At 43.1% G+C, this 27,845-nt stretch overlaps 1 protein-coding gene across 1 annotated transcript; it reads left to right on the top strand.

The window, feature by feature from the left end:
* Positions 1 to 1,959: 1,959 nt before the first annotated feature.
* On the top strand, positions 1,960 to 26,449 carry LOC106605453 (immunoglobulin superfamily DCC subclass member 3). Its single transcript, XM_014201133.2, has 14 exons — positions 1,960 to 2,268; positions 11,179 to 11,484; positions 12,205 to 12,349; positions 12,459 to 12,589; positions 12,747 to 12,884; positions 13,042 to 13,200; positions 18,285 to 18,450; positions 18,605 to 18,855; positions 19,072 to 19,236; positions 19,533 to 19,721; positions 20,111 to 20,227; positions 21,596 to 21,725; positions 21,906 to 22,032; positions 22,147 to 26,449. The coding sequence occupies exons 1-14, from the start codon at positions 2,217 to 2,219 to the stop codon at positions 22,261 to 22,263; spliced, it is 2,193 nt and encodes a 730-aa protein (XP_014056608.1). The 5' UTR covers positions 1,960 to 2,216; the 3' UTR covers positions 22,264 to 26,449.
* The last annotated feature ends 1,396 nt before the right edge of the window (positions 26,450 to 27,845 follow it).

Consider the following 27,845-nt stretch of genomic DNA (forward strand, 5'->3'; position numbering starts at 1 on the left):
TTATTTTTTTGAGCAGTATGTATATATATATATATATATATATATATATATATATATATATATATATATATATATATATATATATATATATATATATATGTGTGCATTTGGAAAGTATTCAGACACCTTCACTTTTCCACATTTTGTTATGTCACAGCATTATTCTAAAATGTATGAAATTGTTTGATTTTCCTCATCAATCTACACATAATACCCCATAATTACAAAGCAAAAACTGTTTTTTTGAAGTGTTTGCTAATGTATTAAAAATAAAAAAAACTGATATCACATTTACATAAGTATTCAGAGCCTTTACTCACACTTTGTTGAAGCACCTTTGGCAGCGATTACAGCCTCGAGTCTCTTGGGTATGACGCTACAAGCTGGGCACACCTGTATTTGGGGAGTTTCTCTCATTTATTCTCTGCAGATCCACTCCGCGTTGTCTTGGCTGTGTGCTTAGGGTCGTTGTCCTGTTGGAAGGTGAACCTTCACCCCAGTCTGAGGTCCTGAGCGCTCTAGAGCAAGTTTTCCTCAAGGATCTCTGTACTTTCCTTTGTTCATCTTGCCCTCGATCCTGACTAGTCTCCCAGTCCCTGCCGCTGAAAAACATCCTCACAGCATTATTCTGCCACAACCATGCTTCACCGTAGGGATGGTTCCAGGTTTCCTCCAGATGTGACGCTTGGCATTCAGGCCAAAGAGTTCAATCTTGGTTTCATCAGACCAGAGAATCTTGTTTCTCATGGTCTGAGAGTCCTTTAGGTGACTTTTGTCAAACTCCAGGCAGGCTGTCATGTGCCTTTTACTGAGGAGTGGCTTCAGTCTGGCCACTCTACCATAAAGGCCTGATTGGTGGAGTGCTGTAGAGATGGTTGTCCTTCTGGAAGGTTCTCCCATCTCCACAGAGAAACTCTAGAGCTCTGTCAGAGTGGCCATCGGGTTCTCCCTGACCAAGGCCCTTCTCCCCCGAATTGCTCAGTTTGGCCGGGCGGCCAGCTCTAGGAAGAGTCTTGGGGGTTCCAAACTTCTTCCATTTAAGAATGATGGAGGCCACTGTGTTCTTGGGACCTTCAATGCTGCAGAAATGTGCTGGTACCCTTCCCCAGATCTATGCCTCGACACAATCCTGCCTCGGCGCTCTACCGACAATTCCTTCGACCTCAAAAATCTTGGTTTTTGCTCTGACATGCTCTGTCAACTGTGGGACCTTATATAGACAGGTGTGTGCCTTTCCAAATCATGTATAATCTATTGAATTTACCACAGGTGGACTCCAATCAAGTTGTAGAAACATCTCAAGGATGATCATTGGAAACAGGCTGCACATGAGCTCAATTTCGTATTTCTTAGCAAGGGTCTGAATACTTATGTAAATAAGGTATTTCTGTTTTTTATTTTTAATTACATTTGCATACATTTCTAAACCTGTTTTTGCTGTCTCATTATTGAGTATTGTGTGGAGATTGATGAGGAACATTTTTTATTTAATCAAATTTACAATAAGGCTATAACATACTTTCTGAATGCACTGTATATATATATATATATATATATATATATATATATATATATATATATATATATATATATATATATATATATATTTTTTACAGATGCTCACAATGTCATTTGGAAAGTGGTTACTGGAGTACCAGTAACATTGTCATTGCCAGCACCTCCACAAATGACAGCAATAACCACTATAACAGCATTAAAGTGTATGTATAGTGTTGTAGGTTGACAATATAATGCTGATGACCTGCATATCAAGACAACATTTGGCTTTTGGAGCTTCTTTATAGCAGGTCCCCTCAAGTGATGCTTTGGGGTGCAGAAGGGGCCACCCCTTTTGACTGGCCCCCATCCTGCCATTGGCTCGTTTACATGCCCCAGCCTCCGCTGGCCAGTTCTATTGTTGTATCAGTGTCCATTCATTGACCGGGATGTCAACGGGGACAACAATACCTTACGCATAACTAATAGCCCCAGAACCCCGCAAGGGCCCTTCTACAATAGCAAACAGGACATTCTCAAAGCAGCCTTGTACGCGTCCAGAAGCCAGCCGTTCGCTGGACTGTGGAACTGAAACTGTGGAAATGTTTTTTTGAGATTTTGTTGGGATTTTAATTTAATACATTTTAAGGAGTGAAGCTCGCTATTAAAGCGTCGCTATAATAGTTAGACCTCAAACTAAAAGGGATTAATACTAAAACATGAACCAGACGAGGATTTTTCAGCTTTTTCTATTGGTGGTCATATCTTCAGGTAATGCTTTTCATATTTAAGCGGATGAGTGTTCGAGCTTTGAATAGGTAACGATAGTAAACGTCAAGTAAATGTGCTCCATGCGGAGCACACTGAATGTCTTGCTACTTGCATGTGACTTTGAAATGATTTTAGCATGCAGCCTCACTATCTCCTGTATTTGAGGTGTTCGTGAAGCCATGCGTCTTTACTGTGCACCTGCCTCTCTAGCCTATTGCAGTGCGTAAAAGCTATTTTTCCTTTCCTGTCGACTCCATCTCGTCTGTATATGTCTTCCATAAAGTCATTGGTGTCGATTAGGGGACATGTGTAGTTTGCAGCCTCTGGGATACCATGGGTGTAATTAGAGAAATCAATGGGTGCTATTAAGGCGCGCGTAAAGATGAATGGCCAAGTTGGAACCGTTAGGATATTTACAACTGTGTCTTTGGAGGGAGGCTTTTGACCTTCAACATACATGTCTATAGTGTTAATATTTTCATTATGCGTGGAAAGCAGAATGGAGAGCCTTCAAAAAATAGAAAACTTTTTGTTATTGATTCGGGTAAGGTGAAATACAAGAGCAGATACTTTTTTAAAACGTTTTTCATTCCAATTTGTTTCATTAATTGTGTGTTATCAGCACAAAAGTTGACAGATGTTTGATCAGAGATTTCAACGGTAAGATGCACCATTCAACGGTAAGATGCACCATTCAGCCGATGCGTAAAGATACTAGCCTATTCTCTCTCCTTTTACGCGCAAGTTTACTTCTCTATAAGGCAATTTGGGGACAGGAACTGACGGTGCTTTATCATGTCAGGCTTCATGTTATTAACTTTAGTCAGCTCCCACATTATTTTCTCTGATTACACCACTTAATACCAATTAATGACAATGACTATCCATGAAACAAACTTCACATAATCATCACAACAATAATCCAATACAACCTTTCAATATTAACCTTGAACATGCTAGTAAATTTGACTCATCCCCTGAACCTGATTATTGCCTCTCATGCATGTATTCCTTAATCAGGTATTGGCTGTTCAAGTCTCCATCTGATTCAAAACACTGTATCATCTTTAACCAAGATGTGCAGTTTGTAACTGTTTCCATAAGAACCATGTTTACACTTCTCATTAAAAAAAGTGTTAAACTCAGGCAAGGAACATATCTGTAAATCCAATAACTGTAGGGTGGGAAACGGCAATGTTTTGGCTACCACTTGTGCATTGAAATCTCATCAGGGATATTTGGTCAGATCAGACTCATCTACCCTTCATGGTCATGGTCAGACACAGGGCAGCCATGTGGACTGAACATTGGGGTCAAACAATGATTGATGACCTCACACCTTAATTTACATAAAGCAGACAGACCCTCTCTGTCTGCCTCCCACCCCACACCTAATTTGGGGGTATGATGGTGTGTGGGATTGGGTGTTCAGTAATCCCCCTGCAGCTGCCTTACTAGACTTCCCCTAAAACCTAGGCACACACACACACACACACACACACACACACACACACACACACACACACACACACACACACACACACACACACACACACACACACACACACACACACACAAACATTCTCCCCCAGCCTACACAGACAGTGCCTTCTGACTGGGGGTGTTAATCCCAAAGATCTACAATGAGGTAGAATCAGGGCCAAGGCGCTACTCTGCCATGAGGCTCAAAAGCTTGGCCTTAGTTCCTTCAGACATATTTGCTCTCTGTGCCATAGCCTCATAGCCTTCCCTGGAGGCCTCCCCACTTCTTCACCTCTTATGTGGCTGGTTCATATATAACAAATAAGACTGAAGTTGGTGCATAGGAACAGTGCTGCTGGCTGTTATTGCTGTGTGTATGAGGGATAAGAAAGTTCCCCACAGTTTAAAAACTGAGCTAATTACATGCATAGACCAAATAAAAAACGCAGGTATTCAACCCTTTTTGACAGCAGTTATGAATGACATATAGTTTGTAGGTATGCGTTTCAATATGTATTACATTTTATAGGACTTTAATAAACAAGACCTAAAGGCAACGCTGGCCATTTTTTTGATGCAATATTGCAGAGCAATGTTGCCAGCAATGGTTACCGCAACTTTTTCTATTGCAAAAGAGAATCGTTTTATTATCTGGGGAAATTTAATCGGCAGGGCCACCTAGTCAATAAGATTAATATTGCCAAAACAAATTGCCTGTGTATCATGGGCATGTTGAAAGAACAAATTTACACCACGAGTATCATACATTGAGAGCAAAATTCTCCCAAGGCCCTTTGAGGTGGGATGTATAGAGACTGAAAATAACATTTTGTTCACTATACAATGAAACCTTTTATAAGAGAAAGAGAAAGACACACTGAGGTTTATTAACCTCAAGAAAGAAAGTTATCAAGAAAGCGTGTAAAAGTGAATTCTGAGGACAGTTTTGGAAAAACATGTCCATCTCTATCTACCAGTTTAATTGAAACAATACCGATGCCCCTTTTACTGAATAGAAACATGGAACAACCTTCGTTCTGGAATTGTTTTCGATTAAAGATAAACCAGACTTCCTGTTATTAAAAGTGAAATCCATTCAATCAAATGCTGGTGGTCAATGAGACCTGATATTGATTTATTTTTTATTTTTTTACCCCCTTTTTTTCTCCCCAATTTCGTGGTATCCAATTGGTAGTAGTTACAGTCTTGTCTCATCGCTGCAACGCCCGTACGGATTCGGGAGAGGTGAAGGTCGAGAGCCATGCGTCCTCCGAAACACAACCCAACCAAGCCGCACTGCTTCTTGACACAATTCACATCCAACCCGGAAGCCAGCCGCACCAATGTGTCGGAGGAAACACCGTTCACCGTGTCAGCGTGCACTGCGCCCGGCCCGCCACAGGAGTCGCTAGTGCGTGACGAGACAAGACAAGGAAATTCCTTGCCGGCCAAATCCTCCTTAACCCGGACAACGCTGGGCCAATTGTGTGCCGCCCCATGGACCTCCCGGTCACGGCCGGCTGCGACAGAGCCTGGGCTCGAACCCAGAGTCTCTGGTGGCACAACCTTAGACCACTGCGCCACCTGGGAGGCTCTGATATTGACTTCTTGACAGAAGCCACTTTCACAAGCAGCAGTACAAGATGACATAGGCAATTTCTGTGTAACAATGTCAATACATTTTGGTCATCCCGATTCGGGGTTCCAATTACTTTGGCAAAATGCGCTCCACTGCATCTCTCTAACATGTTTCTGAGGAACTCAGGCCGAGGCAAAGGGAAAGCGAAGTTGGTTAGTTTATGATCTGTCTTATTTTGATTGTGCTGTTTTTACATGGCCACAGAGTGTTGAACGAAGTATAAGCCTATCCCACTTACAGCAAACTGGGGGTGAGAACAAAAGGAAAGTGATTTTCGCTTTAATACAGACTCTGGCCAAAATAAATAAAAAATATGCTTGGAGCGTATTCTAAGTAGTTAGAACAAGTGTTAAAATACTGATGAATTCATCATCACAGTGTGTGTCATTAGAATGTATTGCCATTAACTAGGCTATTAAGGGTTGTAGAATGATGAATAACAGACAAGCTAAATATGTTATCTCAAAATGTTGCATAATGGATGCTTGGTCTGTTGCCAACATTGCCCACATTCCTACAATGCCACCCCTTGTAATTGGTCCTTAAATGCCCCCTACCCTTGCTGAACGAACCCATGGGTGTGTAAGGAAGTGCTTGTAGGCGGAAGTGAATTAATTAGCGCAATGGGAAAAGGGTCTCGTGTTCACACACACACACTAATGCCAAATTGGCTGGCAATTAATGAAGAAGTGGCTGTTTAAACAATAGGAGAGGAGCTATGCTGGGAGCAGATCTGCTGGTGCACCATCGCCAGCCATAAAGAAGAGCGTGCCATGCAGCTCGTCAAGGTTGGGGCTGGGAGAGGGGTAGAGAGGGGAGTTTAACTCCTATTAGTGGGACAATAGGCCCAGCCCTGCGACGTCAGTCCCCAAATCCACACGGCCCCCTGCCCCAGCACCCCCAATCCTCAATCCCAGCTGGGCCCAGGAATCAGTCCCCAATACTTATACAGGCCTATCTACCCCCCTCCCCTTCATCTATTATGCCTGCCTGCCTGCCTGCATGGGCCTAATTCAGTAGACATCATCTGTGCCTATCCCTCTGCTATGATGAAGAGTGAAGGAGGCTAGTGAAGGAAAAGGTGAAAGGGGAGAGGGAGAGCTGCTGGCTATAGCAATATCCACTGGTAATAAGAAATGTTTAAGCCGATACCAGAGGGTCTGCCTGTAGTACGACTTGAGCTGAAAGTACAACTAAGCCTTTAGAATTCTATGCTTATTATAGCATGGTCATTGATCTTATCCATTTCACCTAATGGAGCTTATCAACACTGTACAAATTTAGGAAAGCACATAAAGTGAAGTGCACATAAAAGACGTTCATTTTCACTATGGCATTCGTCTATTTCCAAAGCTGGCCTCTCCCCTTCATGCAGGGATTCCCAGGGTTAGGGAGAGGGGATAGTATGGGACGAGTCAATTAAGGATTCAGTGACAGACTTGCAACTGGGCTTGACTCACTCACTCAATATAGAGGACGCAACCAATGAAGGGATTTACTTGTGTTTGTCTTCTCTGCCTCGACCCTGAACCCCCTTTTCATTGTCCTGGGGGGCTTAGCCACCTTCACGCCACAGTCACAATGGAAACTGTGAAGTTCACTGCCAAGTCTGAGGCGACAATAAACAATGAAGGGACTGGGGTAGGGGGTGCTTTGGTGACCGAATGCAAGCTGTCCTCCACCCCGGCCCCCTCAGTCCCCTCAACCAACTCTCTCATGACCTTTTAGGGTCTGGGGTCACAGTCTGGGGCTGAGGGGTGGAGATTTGGGATTTTGGTGGGGTGGAGTGTGAGGGAAAGCTGGGGGATGGGGCCGGGGGTCCCTGTCCTCAGTGTTCTGGATAGCCCCCCTTCTGCTTATTATGAGCATCCAGATGGGTGGCGAATTTATCCCTAAACTTAACACTTAATCACACTCCGCGGCACAGGGGTGAATGCAGGGCTGCAGTGGTAAAGATGGGCTTTGCATTTTGTCTGTGTGGAATACGGCTGGGAATTTATAAGGCACAGCTGAGCTTGGCTGCTTTTATATGGCATACATACATGTAGATGATAAATAATGTCATCATTCGCTTTATGCCTCTGATTTCAAGTACAAATGAAGAAAAAAAACTACTACTAAAAACGAATGATTAAGGTTTCCTTACTGAGCAACCCAAAAATAATGTGCTGATTACAACGCTCTCACCCCTCAAAGCCTCAATCAACACAATTTGACATCAGACTTAACTGCTTCCTTCATAGTCCCTTCTTACATTACACACTCTCCCTCTATCCCCAGCATGGAAGTCCCCAGATATCTCTAATCCAATATGTCCCCACAGAAGATCTGACATGCAGCTAATCCTTAGTTACCGTGACCGACATCTCACTCTCTTTACATCCCCAGCATAGCCATCCCAGGTATTCCATTATCCACTGCTACCCCTTACATCAGATGTTAAGCTTGACTGAGTGTCTCTGGGTAGTGCAAGCAGTCGTTCTGAACTACAAAGACCTGGGGCCCAAGCTTCCCAGCTGTGTCAGGCAGTGTGACTTGGGGCCTGTTCTAAGACTCCAGGCCAGAGTGACTTAAGCTTCGACCTTGTCCTGGGTCATAGTATTGAAATCCAGAATTTATATATTTTGCAAAGCAGATATGAAGGAGATTGTAAAATAAGTTTGAAGGGTTTAAGATTCCTTGTACTGCGGCTGCTTGTTTGGCATGCATCCATGATTGTGTAAATGATGGACTTTTACCCTGAATGGCCCATGCACTCATATAATATATAGTTGTTGGAAGGTGCAGGTGATTGAGAATAATTGTATGTCAGTGATTAAAAAGTGTATAACCAGAATCTAAATGTAATGATCAGGTATCTACTGGAGCGAGAAGATATCTTCATTTAGATTAAGATGCTTTAAGGATCTGTCCTGTGGATGCACAGCCACTACACAGCCAGCTACTGTGAATAGATTGTAGTTTCTGGTTAGTTGTTATTTGTTACAGAGGAAGTCAATGGAGGTGGATTAATGGGAAAAGGGGGAGGGATTAAATGGAGTAAAGGGAGGCTAATTGGACAAACAAAAAAACAACTGGAGGCAGTGGAGATTACACAGCATGTGTTGGAGCAGAGCCAAGAGTTGGAGTTTAGACTGGGTCTCCCAGAATGGGCTGATGTGGGAGAGGACTATGGCGAGGATGGGAAGACTATGGATGGATGGGGGGAAGGAGTTAGGAAAGAAAGAGCAGCTGTCTGGCGTGTTTTGGTGGGATGTTTGACGGTTGCAGAGGTTCGCTGTGGTCGGCCGTGTTGATGTTGGAGGGGGTTTGTTGTGTCTGGGTAGTGTGTATTGTTGTTCTAAAGAAGGGTCACAGGGTCAGGGGATCCAGACGTTACACGCTACAATTCCACAGCTCGCCACGTAAACATAAGAGACCGAAAATGAACTGAACCTTGTCTTCTTCTCAGCATCTCTCCTTTTTTTTATCTTGAACATCTGGGAAAGGAGGTTTGGTCTTTAGAATGGGTCAGGGGAAAGGGAGAGGGTTAAAAATCAGGGGGAACATAAGGGGTATCACCAAATGGTGCGTATAATGGGGGGACGGGCGTGTCGACAGAATTGGTGACGGGGTTCGGCGAAGTGTGAGCGATGGGGGTGGCATGGGAAAGTCACCTCCAAGTTCAAGTTAAAAAGGGGAGAGGGGGACAGGGGGTGCAGTAGAGTGGCTGGTGAGAGGGGGGCAGATGTTCTCATCTGAGTGGGCGATGACTGAAGGGGACAGAGGGGGAAAGGGGAAAGGGGGTGTGTGGGGGGGCTATCACTAGTCATCCACCCAGACTTCATTGAAGTCATCCAAACTTGACCCCCCCCCTCTCTTCCCCACTTCTTGCATTGTTCAGGCCCTCTCTTGCTTCAATGGCTCCATGGCATTCGGCACTATTGTAAGGCAGTTTTGGGAATTAATTGTGTTTGCGTGTGGGGGAAGGAGGGGGGGCACTGTGAAAGGCAGAATAGGATGGGGGTGGAGGTGACTAACAGAGCTATCAATCAGGCTGGAGGAAAGTCAAGTGCAAGTTCACCCTTCTGAAAACTACCCAAACAGACTCCTCTGAAGACATTATCTTTGCTCCCCTCCCTCTGCGCTGTTGTTTCTCACTTTTTCAGTCCAATACCCCTTCTCTCTCTCTGTCTTTCGCTCTCTCTCTCTCTCTCTCTCTCTCTCTCTCTCTCTCTCTCTCTGTCTTTCGCTCTCTCTCTCTCTCTCTCTCTCTCTCTCTCTCTCTCTCTCTCGCTCTCTCTCTCTCTCTCTCTCTCTCTCTCTCTCTCTCTCTCTCTGTCTTTCGCTCTCTCTCTCTCTCTCTCTCTCTCTCTCTCTCTCACTCACACACACCCCCATCTGGAGAATGAAGCTGTCACCAGTGCACACAGTGTGTGGGGCACACCACTGAGAGAGGCAGTCCCACTTTTCACAGGGTCTCATTGTGGGGAAAGAGTTAGGGCTTCAGGCTGTCTGCTCTTGCTCAATGAAACTGGCAATTTCTCAGTGTGTGATTCCCAGCCTAGCGCTATAAACCCAGCCAAGGAGTAATCCAGCGTCCTCTTTTTCCCCTCTTAATCTCTCATTAACAACCCTGTTATTCAGCGGTAATTAAGGTGTTATTAAGAACACAAGGGCCTGGATTATGTCCAACATCTAGTTGGGCAGAGATGCACAACTTGGTTTACATAGAGCACTGGAAAAGTTTGGGCCTTTTTCCATTTTTTGACTTAACCCTTACTTGATATTTCAATATAAAGGAGCTGTAGGGCAAGATGAATAATGGAAAATACATTAAACAAGATATGAAATACCAGTAGAGAATGGGTAGTTATGGTAGATTCCTCAAGAACTCTAAGACACACTGTTTATTTCTTATAAATCAATCCACCAAGAAAGATGCTTCAATATATTTCCCCAGAACCAGATGGCCATATATTGTCGGTATTGGAAGCTCCTAAACATGCTAACTATCTAGGAGCTATATTTTACAATGGTGATCTAACACAATGTGATATGTGATTAAGGCGCTTCACGACACCAATAGTTAGGTTGTTAACAGAGAATCATTTATGAAAAAAGTCCACTTAGATCGATGACATCAGCACTTGGGTGGCTTCGTCAGCCATCTTTCAGTGTCTTCCTCCCTCCTCCTCCCCTCACCTTAACGTTGAGTGGGCATTGTAAAATGTGGTCTTCAATTCGTTCATGACTCTATAAACTGAGGAGCACCACCTCTGGCCCTTCTCTGCTTCTTGAGGTTAACATTGTAAAGGGAGATTTTCAACCTCTGGCCCTCTGAAGGCTCTGTACTGGAATCACTGATTGATTGGTGTAGTAGTGTAATAGTAGGTGATAGGTCATATTCCTGATGTCAGTTCAGCCTTAAGAATCTTTTGCGTGTGTGTGTGTGTGTGTGTGTGTGTGTGTGTGTGTGTGTGTGTGTGTGTGTGTGTGTGTGTGTGTGTGTGTGTGTGTGTGTGTGTGTGTGTGTGTGTGTGTGTGTGTGTGTGTCATCATTATTATCATTTTCATTTTCATCGTTGTCATTTTTCAACAGCCCTCTTACTTCCATCATTGTCCTCTTCTTCATCATCAACTCTACCACCACCACCATCATCATCATCAGTGGCTCCATTCTGTCCTGAGGATCTCCCTTTTCATCTTCATCAGCCCTCTTACCTCCATCATCATCATCCTTATCATCATCTGAATGGAGGAGAACTTCAGCAGTACCTGACCTCCCATGCTCCTCTTCTCTCACCCAGTGTTGGGCGGAGCCTCTGAGCTGGCCTTCCTGAAGGAGCCCAATGATGTCATCGCCGTGCGTGATCGGCCCCTGATGCTGGACTGCCAGGTGGAAGGGGAGGGGCCTATCTCTGTGACGTGGCGGCGCAACGGAGTGCCCGTTCCCACCGGGCCGAAGGCTAGCGTGTTGGCCAACGGAACTCTCCTGATCAAAAGCTTCCAGAAGAGGAAAGAGAGCAATGAGACGGACGCTGGGGAGTATGACTGTGCTGCCCAGAACCACTATGGCATGTTGATCAGCCGCAAGGCCAGGGTTCAGCTGGCATGTAAGTTAAACACACCACAGACACCCACAGGCACATATACATATTGGAGTGCTCACACTCACATTAGGAGTCATACATAAGACAGATGATACACATACTGTATACTGTAAGAGTCATGTGTGACACATTACATGGCATGCAGAAGTTGTATGTAAACTCTTTGAAATGGCTAGCAAGCCATTGAAGTGAACATAGCATCTCACATAAACCGTCTCCCATGCTGGTCAAGACATTCTTTATGTGTGTTCATTCATTTGATACTGCACATTGTGCCTTTAAATCATACCTGACTGCTTTAATCCTTCCTTCCCACCCCTTCCTCCATTATCTGACCAGCTCCCCAGTTGGGACTGAACATTAATAACCACAGCACCTCCCCCCACTCTAAACACCCCACTGAGTGGACAACCTTTCATTCACTCACTCCCCTGACCCCTCCCTCTGGCCAAATAAAACCAGAAGTGGGCAGTTGGGGGTTGGGAGGTGCAGGGAATTTTGGGTAAACCAGCAGAATTATGGCTATTGGAAGGATTGGTGATGCTCCCCTCAGGGAAAGGGGTTACCATGGTGATTCACTTTCATTTAAGAAAAACGCAGTTGCTCTAAGCCTATCAGAAAGACCTGTCTCCAGGGACTTTGTTGTTTTTTGGGTTCTAGGACATTGAAAACCGTCTTGGAGATGTCTATTCAAAATCTTGATCTATTTTCTCTCACACACAGCTCTCCCTAAGTTCCACATACACCCAGAGTCCAAGTCGGTGGATGAGGGTGGCGTTGCCAGACTGACCTGCCAGGTGAATGGCATCCCAGAGGCCAGCATCTCCTGGGAGAAAAACAGAACTGCTGTGAATACTGATGATAACAGGTAAAACGCATGGGTACGCACACACACACATACACACACACACATACACACACACACATACACACACACACAACACACACACACTATAATTCTCCTTTCCTGTATTCAGGTACACCATCCTGCCCACAGGGATCCTGCAGATAACCGGTGTAAAGCGGGCTGACAGTGGTGTGTATCGCTGCGTAGCCACCAACATCGCTAACACTCGCTACAGCCACGAGGCCCAGCTCACTGTCACTGGTAAGAGAAGCTGTCCTCTCTGAGTCTGTATGTGTCAGTGATCAGATCTGCTAATAACAAATATGCCTATCTGTTTGTGTATTTACTGATATCTGTATTTTTTACTTTGTCACCATTTCCTGTCTCTCTCTCGCTCTCTCTCTCTTTGTCTCTACAGTGACAGCTCCACGGATCTACAAGGAGCCAGTAATTCTGTCGGGTCCTCAGAACCTGACCATCACTGTGCACCAGACCGCCATCTTGGAGTGCATCGCCACTGGCAACCCTCGACCCATCGTGTCCTGGAGTCGGCTGGGTAGGGCTCTGCCCCCTTTCACTCTATTATTGACTGAATGCTGCCTTAATATTGTTGAGTAGTTCTGTGCTAAATAGATCATCCATGTTTGCTACAGATGAGACCTTCAGCACTCTAATTCTCCCCCCTTTCTCTTTATCTCTCTCTTCTCCTCCAGACGGGCGCTCCATTGGGGTGGAGGGTATCCAGGTGCTGGGTACGGGGAACCTGATGATCTCAGATGCCAACCTGCAACACTCTGGGGTGTACGTGTGCTCTGCCAACCGCCCTGGCACCAGGATGAGGCGTACCGCGCTGGGCAGACTGGTGGTGCAGGGTGAGTCGTGGTACCCATCAGTCTCACACCAAACACACTAGTAATAACCCTCAAACCCCAAATACACACAATGCAATATTGGTTTTGTTGATACAGCACTTTTCAGATCCCCCACCCACCATTACCAGCCTCCAGGAAACCAGTCAACCATCACCTCAATAGACCGGTGCCTCCCAGGCCTATGCTGAATGCCCCCCTAGCCCATACCCAGAAAACACTCCTGTAGATCTGAAATGAGTGGATAGGTAGAAAAAACATGTCAGACATTCCACCCAGCCAATCAAGAGACAAGGTGAAGCTATTTGCATCTTTTTGAAACCTATGTGGTCTTTCCAGATCTACAGAAGAGCCTGGGGGAGTCGGGTCTGGGGGTCCATTTGGAAATTCATCTCAAGTCTCCCTCAGGGGAGCACCTGACTCTCCCAGGGCTCTGTTTTGGGGGGTAGAGATAGAGGGGTGTGGGGGAGGGATGGGGAGATGGAGGGAAAGAGGTAATAAGCAGGATGGAGGATGGTGGGGATGCTGGGGTTATTTTAGGAAGGTCAGACTATATTAACCTTTGGTAGATTTGACCATGACCTTAAGGGTGAACTGACATCCCCCAACTCTTCTGGTCACCTTTGACCTCCTGGCACGGGGCCTTAGTGTTCTGCTGTTGGCCAACATGTTCTATTGGCATTGGGCTCCAGCTGGACAAAGATGAAGGAGGAGATAGCGTTTATTGCTGAAATGACCCTCCCTCTACTTCAACGAGGCGTTATATACCTACCTCTTTACTCTACCTATTTTAGCTCATAATACCTTGTTTTATACTATAGCATCTTAATGGTGGTTCATCCCACGGATTCAACTCACAATTATGCTGACATAAATATAAACTCAGATTAACACTCAAACACAAACACACTCAAATTTCAGTTTCAGAGGGAGTGTGTGTAATGTGTTCATAGTTGGAGTGTTTAGTCAGGTGATACTTTCCTGTACATCAGTAATACACTGCCAAATGGCACGATAGTACACACATTTGTAAATGTATACTGGTAGCTGGTGTTAGTGGCTGAGTCTGTCTGCTTGTCCTCGCCACCCAACTCAATCAATCAATATCTGCTTTCTGTGTCTTTCAAAATCAGGATCTGGCATAGCACCCTTATCGGGCTTGGTGAATATATTCATTAATTTATTGATTGATGTCGGAAAAGGCACAAAGAGCATAACTTGATTTGAAAACAAAGAGGTCAAACCATCAAATAGTTTGGAGGAGTACAATTGCAGTCAGCGTTCATATACAGATATGAATCGGTTTAGTTTCCCTTGCTTTTTTTTTGACTCAGGCTATACCCAAATCTAACATCAATAATACATACCATATTAATTCTAGTTAACTCAATCCCTTGATATCTCATGTCAAATACCATCTGCCTCAATGTGACTGAACATCTCCTAAATTCACTGATTCTACTTGAACCTGACCAGCCTTTACCTTCTGCAGACCTTTTCGGTCTTATGAAGTCTGGGCTGGCTTTGCATATTATGGGATGCCCTTTCAGACCTCATCTCCCTGGTTGCGTCTGCCTCCTGCCCCCCTCCCCAAACTAATTTGGGGTGCTGGCTGCTGGGGGTCATAAATTGGCTGCACCAGGGGACCACCTGACCAGGACAGATGCAGGCCACAGTCAGACAATGGCTGCATAGCCACCATCTGTGGGGAAGAGACAGAGAGAGAGAAAGATGCATGGAGAAATATAGAAATAGTGGGACGTGTACACGGGAAACAAAGGCACACAGAAATGGAGTATTGCAGTATACTGTACACACTCATAGACAGCAAGGAGAGATATACTGTACAAGGAAGCAGAGAGAGGTAGAGTAAAGGATGATTAAAATAATAAATTAGAAAACAGACAGTGATAAAAAAATTATAAAATATTAATAAAAAAATCGCAAGGGGAAAATCAAGTCTGAAATATTAAAGTGGAACTTACAACCAAGCCTTTTAAGAAGCCTTTTTAACCTCAAATACACTACAAGTGCATTGCAGGAAAAATTTTCTGCAACAGGATGATCAAACTAAGATCCTACATCTGTAGGTTGACAGAGCGAAAAAGAGAGATATAAGGGAGAACAGATACAGATGAAATTGTAAAACAGAGAACTGAAAAAAGATAACAAGATATAGAAACAGAATAAAACAGACAGTGCTAGCAAAGCCCAAGTGCAGGAGGAGGGGCAGCAGAGTAATCGTGCCAGAGTGAGGGATCACCTCTGACCTCCCACCCCTGACCCTCTCCTTGCAGGCCCTAAGGAAATTATGCGTGAGATGGTTGTGGGTGGGATTTGAGTTTTGGTGGTAGGGGGTGGGGCTATGATGGGGGTTTTGGTGCTATAGGCCATTGATTGGCAGGTCTTGATAGAGCAGCGAGACGGTCCCCGCTCCACCTCCCTGGCCTGTGGGGACACTTGTCTTTGTCACAGCTGCAGGCGACAGACACAGGCAAGGCCAAGTTCAGGGGACAGAGGCCACCGAGTGCCAGACAGACACACAGAAGGGCTCAGGACACAAAGCGACATGACAGCCATTGTGTGTTTGCAAAACAGCTTATTCTAAGGGACGTCTATGTGTAGGCCTACAGGCCATTCCCATGGCTTCTGGTTAGCATCCTCATGCATAGGGAAAGCTGAGAGTTACTTTTCATTCACACCTTCTGAATATGTGCATAATATTCCAGGGAAGTTAGGACAATTCCCAATTGCCATGTGGTGTTTGATTGGGACCTATGTGTCGTGAACTTTGTCATGATGGAAGTTGTGTTCGATTGCTCTGATGACACTGCAATCAGGTTTACAGAGAGGGAAGCACATTCAGTATATTTCTGGATAGTTCAGTATATTTCGGTATAGTTCAGATTGGTTTTCAACTGTTTCACATCATTTTTCAATCTATGACCGTGATTGGTTTTCATAATTGAGGACCTAAATGTGTGTGTGACCAGGATGCTGAAGTCTGCTGTATTCAATAAGAGTCACAGCAACGTACAGGAACACAGAAAACTCTAGATAGTCCAGCCACACCTTTGGTAGGCAAACACCTAGACGAAGGGACAGACAGACCCAAAGAAAAGCATTCACTGCAGGTTTCTCCTCTAGTTCACTGAAACAAAAGGAACCACTAACCCTCATTGAAATAACAGGGCTTGAATGCATCTCTACTCTAAATAAATGGCCCCACCCAAGTGTGAAGTGCACTCTAGCACAGGAGAGAGGGATGCTAGAGGGTAGATTCATTACCCGTCCTTCCCCCAAATGCAGTAGTATGGAGCAGCCTCCATTCACTCTCACAATGGGAGCCATCTTTTTTGCTCTCAAATGAGCAAACCAGCAAACCTGCACCCTAACCACAGTCTCCCTCCTCCACCTCTTCTCTACCCCCTCGGTCCCTTTTGCAGAGGGGCAGGCTGGGACAGCTGGGGAGCTCTCTCTGCAAACAGAATGACAATGACAATGACCCTGACTGCCATTCTGTCACCAGGCTCTCACACACATCCACCATTGATTGAGTGGTTTACTCTAACTCAATTTCAGCTCTCCACACTGCTGAAGCTGAAGTGAAATACACACTTAATAAACACTTTTTCTAGACAGTTTGGAGTACTCCTGTCAGTCTAGGCATAAGGAATTGGACAGTTCGTTGCTGGTGGATATGTCTAGAGGGCCATATATGGCAGCTTACTGTTTCAACTTTCCTTAAACCAATATTTAGCCCTATGCTTTGCTCTCAGGTGGATTTCTGTTCGGGAGACTAAACATGTTCCTGTGGTAATATAAAAATGTTTAGCACAATTTGTTGTCATATCCAAGTTCTGCTACCCTGGGAAAAGGAACAGATAATGATCTCCACAATATCCTCAAATCTCCACAAGATTAAACCAAGTATTTCTGTTTATCTTTTCGGTACACAAGCTTTAGAGGCCCAGCTTGCGTGTCATCTTTTATTTTCCTGTCCCTTGTTAATGCAAAGAGATTGAGGCCCAGCGCCCTGGTTAGAAATAAAATCCATCCCTGCCATTGATTGATGGCCGCCCCAACCCCCCGTGCCCCCAGCCCCTTCACCCCTACACCCCCCGCCCCACCTCCCTCTCCTCTTGGTCCGCTTTTCCCAGAGTCCTGACAATGGATTTGTGAGCAGGCTAATTTTTACGAGGGGGGTGGGGGAAGTAGTAGATCAATGAGATGCGTGTGGAGGGGGGCGAAGCCTCAGGTTTTTGCACACAGACATTATGCCATTGTGGCAGAGAGACTGCTTCTGTGCCCCCCACTGTCTCCCTCTCCACTCGGGTGTCACGAGAGGGACGGACAGGGGTGCCGCTTTAATTTGGGGACGAGATGCTGCTGTCATGGATAATGAACTTGATTTTGGACTCCTTGTTTTGGCATATGCTCAATTGGAGTCCGAGTCTGGACCTTAATGTTCTTATCTTGTTGGAGATGTGGTGGCTCTTCTTGTTTGTGGATTATTTGGGGATTTGGATTCAGAGGCAAACACTCATCCTGACCACATAAAACACAGAACAGAATGACATTTCATCCTTTTCAAGTTCTTTGAGTAACATTCGACACCTAAACTATATTAACTTGAGCACAAAAAGGGTATGTAAAATATTGAGTAAACCCTAGAATTTAAATTAAGATTGTATCTCTCGTACAATTATCCCAAACATAATTTTGGCAAGTTTATCTTAGTCTCATTTTAGCCTCACAGCCAGAATGGTCAGAATAATATCAAGTCCTATGCTGCCCTCTACTGTGCTTTATAGTAACTGCAAGACATAGGCAACACTGCACAGTCAAAGCAGCCACTGAGCCCCATAATAGCAAGCAGTATCTCATCCCCTATCCATCTCCCTCCGCATCCCCCTCTCATTTAAATGAAATTGAAATAAACTACATAATGTAGATATTGCCAAGCAGACTTTGAGACAATAGAAGGGACAATAGAAGGGAACATTTCATCACATGCATTAATTACATAGCACATAGCGAAATAGGAGAAGCTCACTCTCTTTCCTTTTCTTTCTCTCTATTCCCAGCTCCTCCTGAGTTTTTGCAGTGGCCGCAGTCTGTCTCCAGACCAGCAGGGAGCAGTGCAGTGTTTACGTGTATGGCCCAGGGAGTTCCTGAACCTCACCTCATCTGGCTGAAGAACGGCAAAATCCTGACGCCTGGTGACAACGTCAAACTCACCAACAATAACAGGTACAGTAGTTAGTATGCTTTTACTCATCTAGATTTACTTTTAGATCTGCAAATATAAGATTCAAATGAAACATTATGTAATGTTATTAATACATTCATTACACCATCATTATTAGTCACTACAACTCTTAACAATATCCCCCCCCCTCTACAGTACACTGGCGGTAACGCGCATCACCACGGAAGACGAGGCCATCTACCAGTGTATTGCTGAGAACAGCGCTGGCACCAACCAGGCCAGTGCCCGCCTGGCCCTCACCCAGTCCACGGAGTTGCCCGAGGCCCCCCAAGACCTGACTGCCACGGCCCTGTCCCCCACCGCCCTACAGCTCACCTGGGTCCAGCCCGCTCCAGAGGTCACCGACGGCATAATCGGATATGTGCTGCACATCCGCATGTTGGGCGGTAAGGAGGCTGTTATAATATAATACAACTTCAATGTCCAAAGTGAATATTATATTTTTTCTGTTTTATGTAATTCATATGAAGAATTGAAGATACTTTTTTGCTGACACTTATGCATCTAGTACTCTAGTAGTACACAGACTGCCTCTTTTTAATACCTTCCTGTCGTAAGATGCAAAGATGATGACCTCACTTCCTGTTTCCTGTCCCTTCCAGAGCCAGACAGCAGAGAGCTGCAGGAGGCTGTCAGTAAGACCACCTTCCAGCATGAGTTCACCACCCTGGAGCCTGCCACCACCTACTCCATCTACCTCAAGGCTTACTCCCCTCTGGGAGCCAGCCAGCAGTCCAGCACTGTGGTGGCTACAACACTAGGGGGCGGTACGTCATTTAGACATCATGAAATGAGAGGAGATAAGCAGTTGCATATCAGAGTGCCTAATTTCTCATGTTTTTCTATCGCACATATATTTTTATTTGTCCAACTCTTGAATTTTTCTCACTTTTCTATCTTTTCCTATTTCTGTAAAATCTCCTTGTTTCAGTTTTTCACATTTTGTTTGTTTATTCGAAGCCTCACCCATCTCTTTCCCTTTTCTCTGTCTTCTCATATTTGGAATTCAATTTGTATGTTAATCCACTCATCCTCTGTGTCCCTCCCCTCTTTCCCCTCACAGTACCCAGTTCTCCCAGTTTCTTCACCAAGGTGCTGAACAAGACGGCCATGCAGGTGTTCTGGGAGCTGCCCAGTAAGTCGGGCAAGGTAGAGGGCTTCAAGCTGTCCTACCGCGAGGTCCCCCAGCCCAACTTCCAGGGGCAGGAAGCGTTTCCCGGTCACATCAACACCCACACCATCTCCCATCTAGGTCAGTGATGAGGCAGCGTAGCCTAGTGGTTAGAGCGTTAGACTAGTAACCGCAAGGCTGCAAGTTTGAATCCCCGAGCTGACAAGATACAAATCTGTCGTTCTGCCCCCGAACAAGGCAGTTAACCCACTGTTCCTAGGCTGTCATTGAAAATAAGAATTTGTTCTTAACTGACTTGCCTAGTAAAAAGGAAAAAAAAGAGGCAGAATACTACTAACCACTGTCACTGCAGGGTCTCAGATTGCAATGACTCACACAAAGCAGACATTTTCACAATGCAGAGTGCCAGTACTGGTACCAAAAGGACCTTTGAAATGGAACGAATGTAACTGTGTATTAGGGTGTTGCTTTCTATGGTTGATTTTCCTCACTGGCCATCTCTGTTTCAGAACCCGCTGCTGTGTATGAGATCCAACTGGTGGCCTACAACGGCAATGGGGACGGTACTGCCAACAAGCGTCTGGTTTCACTGGCTGAGAGTGGTACCAGCGCCAAGACCAGCACCGGTGAGACACAAACACTGAGCTTTAAGCTCATTTAGGATCAATACTGTATGTGTAACTGTCAGTGTAAAATGGTATTTTCTAACATACTCACCAGGTGGCAATGTGGAGCAATGATGCTGTTAGTCTGTATGTGTCAGGGGTACATTTTTATTTTGATCATTTATCCAGAGCATCTTACAGGAGCAATTAGGGTTCAGTGCTTTGCTCGAGGGCACATTGACAGATTTTTCACCTAGTTGGCTCAGGGATTTGAACCAGCGACCTTTCAGTTACTGGCCCAACACTCTTAACCGCATGGCTACCTGGGTTGCAAAGGGAGGATATATTACTGGAAACTTTCAAAGTTTACCAGTTACCTACAAGAATTTTGGTAACTTTCAAGAATTGTATGTCATTTATAAAAAGACATCCAGTGGCCCTATTGGATACTTTAGATTATCACAGATGTCTGTAGTTATCGGTGGCCCTCTCTCTGGCAATATCACATGTAAAATAATTAAGTAAGGTGATTTAAAAAGAAAACAATTGAATGACAAAGCTGTAAAACATTATCCTAAATATAAACCATCAACTAGTGAATACCATTAGTGTTTAATATGAAATATCCTTTATATATTTTTTTACACACTTCTATTTATTTTACTATTTCAATATGTATTTGCTGTCCATGTGTTGGCGTCAGACTGGTGGCAGATGTGAAAAAAGTCATTGTTGGAAGAGTTGCAGAGTTAATTCAAAATAATGCCATTGCTGATTAGATGCTTTTTTCATTCATTCAGCTATTTTCTGTTGAACCATATAGTCTATCTACTAGGAACTCATGGACAATATGGACACAGATATAGTAAATGAATACTATACATTCATATATATTTTTGTAAGCTATTCAAGTATACAGTAAATTACCAAAGTTACCATAGATTGCCACATATTTTCTGTTAATTACCAAATTGACATTGGTAAATTACGAGTAGCTTTGCAACCCTAGTCAGAGGATATATGTAAAAACATATACACATCCTGGATAAGTGCGTCAGCTATATTATGAAAAGGTAAATGTAATGTAAACCTCTAGTTAATCTTTCAGATCACAGAAAGAACATCTCAGTGTGTGTCTGCACAGATGTTTGTCAAGTACACAAGAACAGGGAATGTGTTTTTTGTGTACTTTTGTTTTCAACTCTTTCTGGGTGTAATTAGTGCACAATATTTGCCTCATTATATTACAATTAAAGCAGATCGCTGTATTGACACCACAGATGGTGTGAGTCGTGGCACTTATGCGTGTCTGTGCGAGCATTTGTGAGTGTGTGTATCCCTCTATTGCTTTTCCACTAACAAAACCCATTTTTGTTCGTGTTTGTCCAGGTGGGCAGAGCCCATGTAACTGCAAGATGGATGACGAGGGGTCCATGACTGGCATTGTGGTGGGAATCCACACTGGCATGGCATGCATCCTCTTCTGTGTTCTGTTCCTCATGTTTGGCTACCGCCGCAGGTAAGGAAGCACTTTTTGGTCAAATGTAATATGGTAGCAGAATAAGTTTTGAATATGGTTTTAGTGCAATAACTTTGGATTTTAATGTGTCCATTGCTTTATTTATTATTGCCTGGATATTGAGTCACTTTGACTCGAGGACACGGGTCTCATTCCATGTTTGAATGCTTCTCTCCCCAGCTTCTTCTGCAGGAAAAGGACCCAAGATGGCTGGTCAGGGCCCCGAGGAGGAGACAGGAACCAGCGGGCTAGCCTACCAAAAGAGGGGGTGATCCGCATGCCCGAGGTCATTGAATTAGTGCCTCAGGTAAGGCGCTGTAATATGCACAATTCTACATCATACACACTCACAGTTCTAGCTTTCTGTGTCCTATGGAGCGGTTAGTATAATAATAACCATCCTTCTCTTTTCTGCCTGTAGAGATGTGACTCTATCACTGCTCCAGTGATGGTTGTTAAGGGTCAAGCCCCCCCAGCGCAATGCCAAGTCCTCATCGAGCAGCCCCCACCATGCCAGCCTGGCACAGGCACCGGCTAAAGCACCCAAACACCACTCCACTTACCTCCCCCAACCCCAGTCCCCTTAGCCTGAGAAATGAATGGCTGTTTTATGGTTCCTCCACCTCACCTGCCCACCAACGCCTTAGCCATAGTCTGCCTATTGCAGCGTCCAGCCGTAGTTCTAGCAGTGAATGAGAGAGAGAGATTGAGAATGAAACTGAGAGTAAGAGATAAAGTGTTGAGGACTTCTGTTGAATGTCCAATACCACAAAGGAAAAAAGGTATTTTATAATAGCTTCAAGTAAAAACAAAGTAGTACCAATGTAGTCATGAGTAACTATTATGATTTTAACCCCATTTCTGTCTTGTCTTTTACACCAAAGCTGAAAGCCTTATTTTAACATTTTATTTTTAGTTCCATGGAAATGTATTGATAGCCATAGAGGAAATGGGCATAGACCATTTATTATTCAAAATTACTCATTAGGTAAAATGCTGCTGGCTCATCTCTGTAGATAACTGCAATAATACTATATTCCTTATATTTTCAGTGTGGTATTGGACATTGTGCATCTTCTTAAAACCAAAACCCATAAATAGCTTCATTTGATGTCATTTTAAGTTAATGGCCAATGGTGCCATTTTTAGGTTCTGATAGATATATTGAGGCCTTTTACCAGTTTGAACAGTGAACGTGGCTCTCAGATGATTAGATGTTGAGCTTGACTCAATGGATGAGATAGAAAGTCTATCAGTCTTACATTGAGGCCAGTACCAAAGTGATTTCTCTGTTCAGCTTGTGAAACAGTAGATATAGTGAATGTTTTCAGTCGATAGGTGTTCTCTGGTTAGCTCCACAAGATTGTACCTCAGGGCTACGTAACGTGGTCTGCTTTAGCCTTGCCGAACCTGTCACCGTGTTAGCCTTGAGGCGGTCCGGTGTCGAGGGATCACAGATTCAGACATTTTTGTTCAACCCCCTATCCCAAACTCTTTGTTAACTTTCTGCTCCCCCACCAAAACGTTTTACCTCCAAAGATAGCTACCTCAGCCTGACAGAACGTCAGAGCTATCAAGGTAACCATTTTGCCTGTCGTGCTGCTGGTCAAGCATACCTACCTCAACCAAAAGGGTACTTTTGTGCCCCCCTTTCCTTTTCTTTTTGGGTGCCAGTCCTGTGCCAGCTGCCACTCCTTGTGTTCAGAGGGTGGTACACTCTTTCTATTCCTTCCTGTCAAGAAAAGCAGGAGGCCTTGGATTGTGATTGAATGTCACTAGGCCCCTCTTCTACCCAGAATGTAACTGGTTGGATCTGTGGGTTTGCCAGTTCACTTATGTTGTTTGACATTGTATGATTCCTGATCGCCTATTCTCTGCAAGAATCACCTGCCAGCTTCTAACCCTGCGATTGGGACTCAACACCTTGTCCAGATCCTGAATGTCTGCCTTAATTTAAAGCGGTTCATTCAGAGTTGGGTCACTTCAGCTACTGACATGCAGTGTGGAAGCACATGGCTAGGATTCAAGTACATATTCTACCTCAGACTCAGCAGCTTCACAAATGGGTGATGGAAAGACCACCATCATTGATGATGTCAAATCAAGCTGTCTCGGAGCCCAGCTGTGGAGCACTACAAGAACAACAGACATGTCTCCTCAGTCAAACAGGGAAAGCGAGATGAATGCCTCTTTATTAAGGCATCACCTGCTGCTGCCAAACACCATCTCGTCTTGCTGGAGGAAGACATGACTCAGAAACGTGCAACAGGAAATAAAGCTGGAAGCCTGACAGAAAGAGAGCGATACAGCATTTTTTCAACTTTGAACATTGCATGAAAGTATGGACATTAAGGAATATAAAACCCAAGTTTCACCATTCTGTTATGGATGAATTTGTTGACTTTTTTGCCCTTTCCTGCAGAATTCCAAAATGTAATTAGAAATGTACATTGTTGCTGAGATGGGCATTTTCAGGAAGCTTTCTGTCACCAACTTAAGGTGATTGGTTTGCAGTGCCTCAAATACCTTTGTTGTCATGGGAACCTTCTGTTCAGCAGACCATGGTTAACTTTCTTGAGTGACTAATTTGTTTTGTATTCATATTCAATTCTTACCTCACACTTACCGCACAAATGACACTAGCTTTTACCGTAGATCGCTGTTTCAACAAAACTTTCCAAATATTCTATGAAAACCAAGTCGAACGATATCCAAAGATGTATGATTGTTACGGTTTTCAGTCTTTCCTCGATTAACCTTTTCGTAAAAAACGTTGTTTTCAGTTGGGTTCCTGTTTTAAGGGGCTGCCATTAGCCAATGATGAGACAAACTAAGAAACACACAAGCAGCTTACATAAACCAAAAAAACTAATTACAAAGATAATTCAAGAAACCACCTGTAACACTGTAAAATGTTCACAGGTTGTTTTCCATGTATCACACTGGCAGACCACTTGAGGCATGGAATTCCACATATTTTCAGTTTCCAAAATTTGATATTTTCATATATTGTTACAGGAAGGATGGAGTTGAAATTGCCAAATAACTGTCCTTTGAATTCTAGAAGTACTATAACCAATACTATGACCATATTCTAACATTTTCAATAATTTCTGTTCCATTTATTAATGACCTAACCACAGGAATATCCGTGTTGTGATAGAACACCGCCTTTCCCCTTTTTATAACTACTGAATAAAATTCCAGTCAATTTGCTGGAGATACTCGGGAAAGTCTCCATCAAGCATAAGAGGATTCCATTTAAGTACATTTGTTTTCAGATCCTCCAAATTAATTGTGTTGTAACTGTTTGAATGGATGTGAAAAACTTAGCCTCACTACAAGTTTATGTCTCTGTTTTGTGTGGAGGTCCATCTTTCATTGCCAGTTTCTGAATCTAGTATTCTGTGCAGAATTGGATTAGCTACCGCCACATACCCTAACAAAGTCACATAGTGCCACTATCCTCAAGGTTTAAGATCAACTGTTTACTCCAGGTATCACTGATACCTTCCTTTTTTTTATTTTTACTGTGAATACCTTATCTACCATTTTTTTATTGGAGTATGATAAGTGTGATACCAAAAGGAAAAAATGTAAAACATTATGGTCAATATTTTATTATTTGAATAACAAGACATAAGTTGACCCAATATTTCTTTGAACAAAACAAAATATTATGAAAAAAATATGATATACTTTTCTTTTTATAGAACCTTTCTTCTTCTTTCATTTTATAAATGCTCCCTCTCAAGGCTGTCCTGCTGTGTTTGGGAAATCTTGCCAAAATGAAGACGTTCCTTTTTAAAATGTTATTATTGTTATTAATATTATAATTATTGCCATTTTTGGATTCAGTCCTTTCATTTTGATTTTCATATTGGTTGGCTCTTTTTGTTTCTGTTTTATTTGTAGTTGAATGATGTGAAAAATGTTTGCTAGAAATGTGAGAATTCTAAATAGAACGGTGTGTTGTCAGCAAAAGTGTAAAAAAATCTATTTTGACATTGAAAGAACGATACCTCAAACTGTCTTGTATTCTCCAAATGGATATTTCCTCTCTTAACTCCTTTAGCAGCAGCTCAGCAACAACCATGTTAAGTTAATTTGCAAAGATGGACACTTGCCATACTAAAGTAAGCCATATAGGAGTTTTCCTAAGCCATAATTTACACTACTGTTGTGTATTACAGTCCATACTTTGATATCAGGTTACTGAATTGTAACCTATCAACTGAGTACAGTATTTCTTGATGCCAGACGCACAACCTACCTCTTGCTAAACATTTACACATAATAGAAAACACCTGAAATGTAGAGAAGTAGTGAATGAATGCTAGAACCAATGAAAAAATAAATGCTTTAATGTTCATACTTTTCTTTTCTCTAAAAAAAATATTTTGTGTGTTTCATAAGAACCCCCCCCCAAAGCTTTAAACTGCTTTTAAACTAATTACAGACCAGATGAAAGAGAGGAAGACGTGTATGTGTACCATTATAGCATAACTAGAGACGAAACATTTTTTTTACTGTTGTTTGGTTATTAATTGAATTGAACTAACTCAGATTAAGATCACATTGTAGTTGTTTTTGTCCCGGACCTTTAAACCATATGTCTCTGGTTGATATTACTGTTTGAATATGTCAACTGTTTCTTTATGTTTCTCCTTCTTTCAAATGAAATGGCACCTGTAAACCAAATAAAACTAACATCTTTATGTAGACATCAGTCTTCCTGGAGAGTTCATTTATAATGCTGCTAATACCCTTATAATGAATGAAAGTTGAAATGTATTAACACGATTCAAATGTTCATAGTTTCCAAGCACCTTATTGTTGATTCAAAGACGTGTGTTGTAGACTTTCATCAAAAAGCTATACCCCAGACCTGAACCAGCTAAAATTTGAATATTATAATGAAATGGTTCATGTTAAAACTAATTTAATTTAAAATAGAATTAATTACACCATAAAGAATGCCTTTTTCAGAAGCAGTGACAACAATTTTCTCTGGAATGCAAGGTTAGTCAGAGTGTGGATTTGATTGAATTCCAGCCCCAGTGACATACTGTAGATCTAGTCTATGAAATACAACAGTTCAGCATGTAGTTAAAAAAGTAATGCAAATTATGGCAGCGAGCAGGTAGTTCACAGGATGACAGAAAGGACACAAGATGAGTTGGATAACAAAGCAAGCAGTCTATCATGTAGGAACTATCTTCCTTTATGTGCAATCATGAGTCTAAATACAAAATATGGAGTGAATCTGACATATGGTTTATGAGGAGAAGATGATTTTGAGCATTAGCGTTACACATGCAAAGAATGAGTCGTTAATAGTTTCCTTGTTTTTTGAGATTTCAACACCAAATTCGGTGTGGGTGTTCTTAGTGACATCCATGATGCCTAGTTTAAAGTTGATAGGCCACTGTGGAGTGGATTTAAAGTGGTTTAAATGGACACATAAAATCTTATTTTTGATTTGTCAATAACTCAGACATATTTTGACCAATCCCATTGCTTTCTCAAACTAAGTTAAGACATGTACCATGGGCCTACATTACAAAGGTGGTGTCTTTAGGTCCTATGGTTCATGAAAATAAGATTTTGAAGTATTGTTAGCAGCATCTACTGGTATATTGTGGCCATCATTGAATGCATCAACGTTGTCTTCTCAAACTCTTTAGGGACTATTATGATGAGTCCAAAGACCAAATTTGGAGTGAATCTACTTTTAGTCCATGAGAAGAAGATTTTTAAAGATTATTTTAAGCATTACATGCTGACCAGACCGCTCGCGCGCATGCGTTCGCATGCGCCATCGTGCGCATGATGATTATGTCCACACACACCAGATGCGATCAGGACACGCAGGTCGAAATATCAAAACGAACTCTGAACCAACTATATTAATTGGGGACAGGTCGAAAAGCATTAAACATTTATGGCAATTTAGCTAGCTAGCTAGCTTGCTGCTGCTAGCTAATTTGTCCTGGGATATAAACATTGGGTTGTTATTTTACCTGAAATGCACAAGGTCCTTTACTCTGACAAGTAATCCACAGATAAAAGGGTAAACCGAGTTAGTTTCTAGTAATCTCTCCTGATTCAGGCATCTTC

This window comes from Salmo salar, chromosome ssa05 (genome assembly GCF_905237065.1).
Source record: "Salmo salar chromosome ssa05, Ssal_v3.1, whole genome shotgun sequence".
NCBI lineage: Eukaryota > Metazoa > Chordata > Actinopteri > Salmoniformes > Salmonidae > Salmo > Salmo salar.

What these genes read in the sequence shown, in the direction of transcription:
- LOC106605453 (XM_014201133.2), top strand. Translation starts at nt 2,217, where the DNA reads ATGAACCAGACGAGGATTTTTCAGCTTTTTCTATTGGTGGTCATATCT. An exon ending in GTGAATACTGATGATAACAG is followed by an intron (nt 12,350 to 12,458) that starts GTAAAACGCATG and finishes TCCTGTATTCAG; the next exon opens with GTACACCATCCTGCCCACAG. An exon ending in ATGTTTGGCTACCGCCGCAG is followed by an intron (nt 21,726 to 21,905) that starts GTAAGGAAGCAC and finishes TTCTCTCCCCAG; the next exon opens with CTTCTTCTGCAGGAAAAGGA.